This window comes from Berghia stephanieae, chromosome 8 (genome assembly GCF_034508935.2).
Source record: "Berghia stephanieae isolate SIO BIC M18660-M18661 chromosome 8, UCSD_Bste_1.3, whole genome shotgun sequence".
Taxonomy (NCBI): domain Eukaryota; kingdom Metazoa; phylum Mollusca; class Gastropoda; order Nudibranchia; family Aeolidiidae; genus Berghia; species Berghia stephanieae.
Window position 1 is genome coordinate 5359357 of NC_088367.1, and position 4550 is coordinate 5363906.

The following is a 4550-nucleotide window of genomic DNA, read 5'->3' on the forward strand; positions in this document are numbered from 1 at the left end:
TTTTGTTTTTTTCTTTACCTCACCCTGTAGAACAATTCAGTAAAATTTTGTTTTGTTTTTTGGGGGTTTTTTTCTTTCTTTAACATCATACTTCATTTCCTCCATAGAAAAAGAACTGTGCCTGTTCTATCAAGGCATGCACAATGTCCTCTGGTATCTGGGTGCCTTGAATCATCTTCTCGTAGGATTTGAACTCCAACCTTAGCAGCGTGGGCCACCAACATTTCGCCAAGTTGCTGCTACTCATGCTATTGTGCTCTTGGTTCTGAGCCACTCTGGAAGAGAGTGTGGAGAAGAACAATTAAATAATGAATTAAAGCAATAAATGAAAATATTTTAATGCAACAAGGAAAAAATATCTAAAATGTAAGAAATGGGTCATCGTAGATTTAATGAGTAGGAGCAAAAATATATCATAGATTTAAGGAGGAGGAGCAAAATATATCATAGATTTAATGAGGAGGAGCAAAATATATCATAGATTTAATGAGGAGGAGCAAAATATATCATAGATTTAATGAGGAGGAGCAAAATATATCATAGATTTAATGAGGAGGAGCAAAATATATCGTAGATTTAATGAGGAGGAGCAAAATATATCATAGATTTAATGAGGAGGAGCAAAAATATATCATAGATTTAATGAGGAGGAGCAAAAATATATCATAGATTTAATGAGGAGGAGCAAAAATATATCGTAGATTTAATGAGGAGCAAAATATATCATAGATTTAATGAGGAGGAGCAAAAATATATCGTAGATTTAATGAGGAGGAGCAAAAATATATCATAGATTTAATGAGGAGGAGCAAAATATATCATAGATTTAACAAGTAGGAGCAAAAATATATCGTAGATTTAATGAGGAGCAAAAATATATCGTAGATTTAACGAGTAAGAGCAAAAAAAAATCCAAATTATCCAAAATAACCCCTGACTGCAAGGAAAAAAAAAATAATAAAAAATAATAATAATAATAATAATAATAATAATAATAATAATAATAATAATAATAATAATAATAATAATAATAATAATAATAATAATAATAATAATAATAATTTCTTTTTTAAAATTCCTGAAATTTCAAGAGGGAAAAAAATCTCATTCTTGTAAATGGAACATTGAAACATTCCTCTCCTACCTACCCCTAAACCCCCCCCCCCCCCCCCCCCCCACAACCCCTCCTCTTCTTTGAATTACATGTGTACAAGAAGTCCAAACGGCTAAGTTGGTAGGGCACTCCCTTCGCAAAGGGCCAGTATTATCAATTCAATACTTTAATACCTTCAGTGACTAGATAATTAGGTATGTGGTGAAATTTACTGTGCTATAGACTAATGAATAACTGTACGGCTGAATGAACTGCAATTAGCTCACTCAAGACTCCAAAATCGCTGGTTTAAAATTTAAGAAATGACTGCCAACTTTAACAGCAAGCAGCAGCAGCTACAACAATAACAATAACGATTACAGTAAATCTACAGAAACGAATCTAAAATAGGGAAGAAATACCTGAACAAATGAGTCATAATGTATTTGAGTAACTCATAATTCTGCTCTGGCAATTTCTTGATGTTTCCGCGCAGCATCAGGAGGCGAACGGTCTTGTCTCCCATTTCTGCAATTTAAAAATGATTGGCAGGAAAAAGAATTAGTTTCAAATGACAGTTTTTTGGGGATATTAAGATTAAGAAAAATGAAGAAAGAAGACAAAATAATATATATTAACAAGAAATGAAGTGAGTAGGAAAGTGCCAGAAGACAACAGAAAATATAAAAACTTTGTGGCTGTGATGGAGGCTCGAACCCGCGACCTTACTGGTACGACAACTCCGCCTGGCCGGGAAGATTGTGACTCTATTGGATGAGCTGTCCCTTATATATTATTGAATAAATGAATAGATTGATGGATCAATGAATGGATGTATGAATGAATGAATGAATTAAATAAGTGAATGAATATATGAATGAATTTCAGACTTTTATATTTTTATTTTTGGGCCATTCATACCAGTGTGGAAGATTTAAATACAAAGTCACTGGACTTTATTTTATAACACCTTCCCCCGTTCCAAAATAAAAAAATTTTAAAAACCCTCCTCCTACTTCCTTTTCACATCACAAACGTTGCATATGAAAAAAAAATGAATTTTAACCTGACCAGTTTCTGACAATTTGATTTAAAATAAAACAAATTTTAAAAATTTTAAAACAAAGAAAGAAAGGAAAATAAAAGCATATAACATTCCATAAACCACACATTCACACAGAGATTTTTTTTTTAAATATATAATTCCACTCCTAATATGAAATTAAGAGGGATTGTTTCTATTAAACTTGCTACATGAAGCCAACAAGAAATGAAGTGAGTAGGAAAGTGCCAGAAGACAATAGAGAATTAAAATTTCGCGGTGGCGGTGGATAGCTAATACGGTAGAGTCACGCTCTCCCCGGCCAGGCAGAGTTGTCGTACCAGTAAGGTCGCGTGTTCGAGTCCCCATCGTGGGGGCGACATTTTTATTCTCTGTTGTCTTCTGGCACTTTCCTACTCACTTCATTTCTTGTTGTTATCTTTTTTTTTTTAATTTCTATTTATCTATTTATTTATTTGGTCATTTATTGGTTGACCTGAGATAGACAATATAATAATAAATGGCATTTATATAGCGCTTTACCCCGTTGTCACCGGCTCTAAGCGCTTTACAGTGATATAAAACAAAACATATTACAGTAAGACAAGGATGTGGTGTTGACTCTGGGTGGAAAATAAGTCTTGTGACAGTTGTTACGTTGTTATTATGGTGTAACGCTCGTGTCATTTTGAGCACAGTTTTAAAAAAACATGCCAATACTAATTTACATGTTGACAACTCGTAGGTGCAAATCAGACATATACTATTCATGACAATGAAATACGGATCCCGTGCCTGCTTCTGGCTGTCATTCTTACATCTGTGAATTGACAACATTTTCCACAAATAAAACACACAACACTACACACCTATTGATCAAATGTGTGTGGAATATGTAGGGCATGTGTAAAAATTCAACAGTTTGAGTTGTGGGGGGGGAAGACAGATATACCATCAAAGAGGGTTAAGTGGGGGTAGTTAAAGTTGTTGGTGGAGGGTTCAAACCTATAGATAGTATGCACTTGGCTAAGAAACTCGCAACATTGCCATCCGGAAGTATAATGGACCAACACAGAAAACTATGTGTAACCTTAATGTTTTATTGTCAGGTTAATTCAGTTTAGTGAAAATTACTCATAAACAAGGATGGCAAAAAGCAAAAACAAAGGCCTGAGTGACGTCAACTTCATACTCTCTATAGACATGGCCAACAGAAAAAACTGTGTTGACCTCGTACCAACAAATACATGAGACAAAGGGTATCTTTGATTTCTGACACTATCTCTCACTAAAGTGTACTGTACATGCAAATGTCAGTGCAGCTCTCTCTCTCTCTCTCTTTTCATAGTCATACAGTTTAGTTAAATTTTAAGGGTTTTACAGCGTTTGCAACACATTTAGGTTATATCAGCGCCAGTAAAAAGGAAGAAAATGGGATAGTAAAAAGTTCTAGAATTACAATTGAAGCATCCAAGAGAAAGTAAGACATAGGGGAATTGGGAACAAATAGGGATCAGATGTAGATTCCAACAGCATACCACCAATGTACTTAGTTTGAGATCACCTATAAGTCTCATCCGGACACAAGCACAAAATTCAACAAAGAGGAATACACTCAAATGCGTACATTATACTTTGAAAATAACGAATATAATAATACATAACGGAGAGATGATTTACAAGGAAAAAAATATCATCTCCCAAAACAATAACTATGCATTTGACTGTTTGCCTCCCAGCTAGGACTCTGGCCAGGGCCAGGACAAAACCAAGTAATCTCATTCCAAGACAAAGACAGAAAGCATGTTGGAAAACAGATATATAATAATAATAAATGGCATTTATATAGCGCTTTACCCCGTTGTCACAGGCTCTAAGCGCTTTACAGTGATATAAAACAAAACATATTACAGTGAGACAAGTGTGAAGGAAACGTGATACGAATTCAATTTAACAACAACAAAATATGAAAATAATATTGCAACATTATGACGTAAAAAGATAAAACTTTAAGCGAGATTTGAACGTTGTCAACGAATCCGAGCATCTCACGTGTGACGGGAGAGAGTTCCAAAAATGGGGGGCCGAAAATTGAAAAGACTGTTCACCTATTTTACGCAATGGCTTAGGTTTGACAAGGATTGATTGGTCATTGCTTGACCTCAAGTTTCTATTGGGGACATATATGTTTAGAAGGTCTTTAATACAGGAGGGACTGTTCGTGCTTAGGGATTTGTAGACAACAGTACAAATCTTATAGGCAACTCTTTTTTCAACAGGAAGGCAATGTAACTCACGGAGAAGAAGAGTTGCTGACGGGTATTTTTTGTTATTGCGTACAATGAGCCTGGCTGCGTTATTTTGAGCAACCTGAAGTTTGCTAATTTTGTCTTTAGTTAAATTCGCCCAAAGGGA

The 4550-nt window shown here is 34.7% G+C and overlaps 1 protein-coding gene across 6 annotated transcripts in view; it reads right to left on the minus strand.

Annotated features, from left to right (window-relative positions):
• The window catches only part of LOC144978066 (rho GTPase-activating protein 190-like), a 96006-nt gene continuing 91456 nt past the window's right edge, over positions 1-4550 (minus strand). For all 6 annotated transcript variants that reach the window (XM_078923587.1, XM_078923583.1, XM_078923582.1 and 3 more), the window contains 2 exons: positions 1516-1621; positions 1-275 (listed from right to left, as the gene is read on the minus strand). In XM_078923587.1, the coding sequence (XP_078779713.1) occupies positions 86-275; positions 1516-1621 (296 nt within the window). In that variant the 3' untranslated portion in view covers positions 1-85. The remainder of the gene's footprint in view (positions 276-1515; positions 1622-4550) is intronic.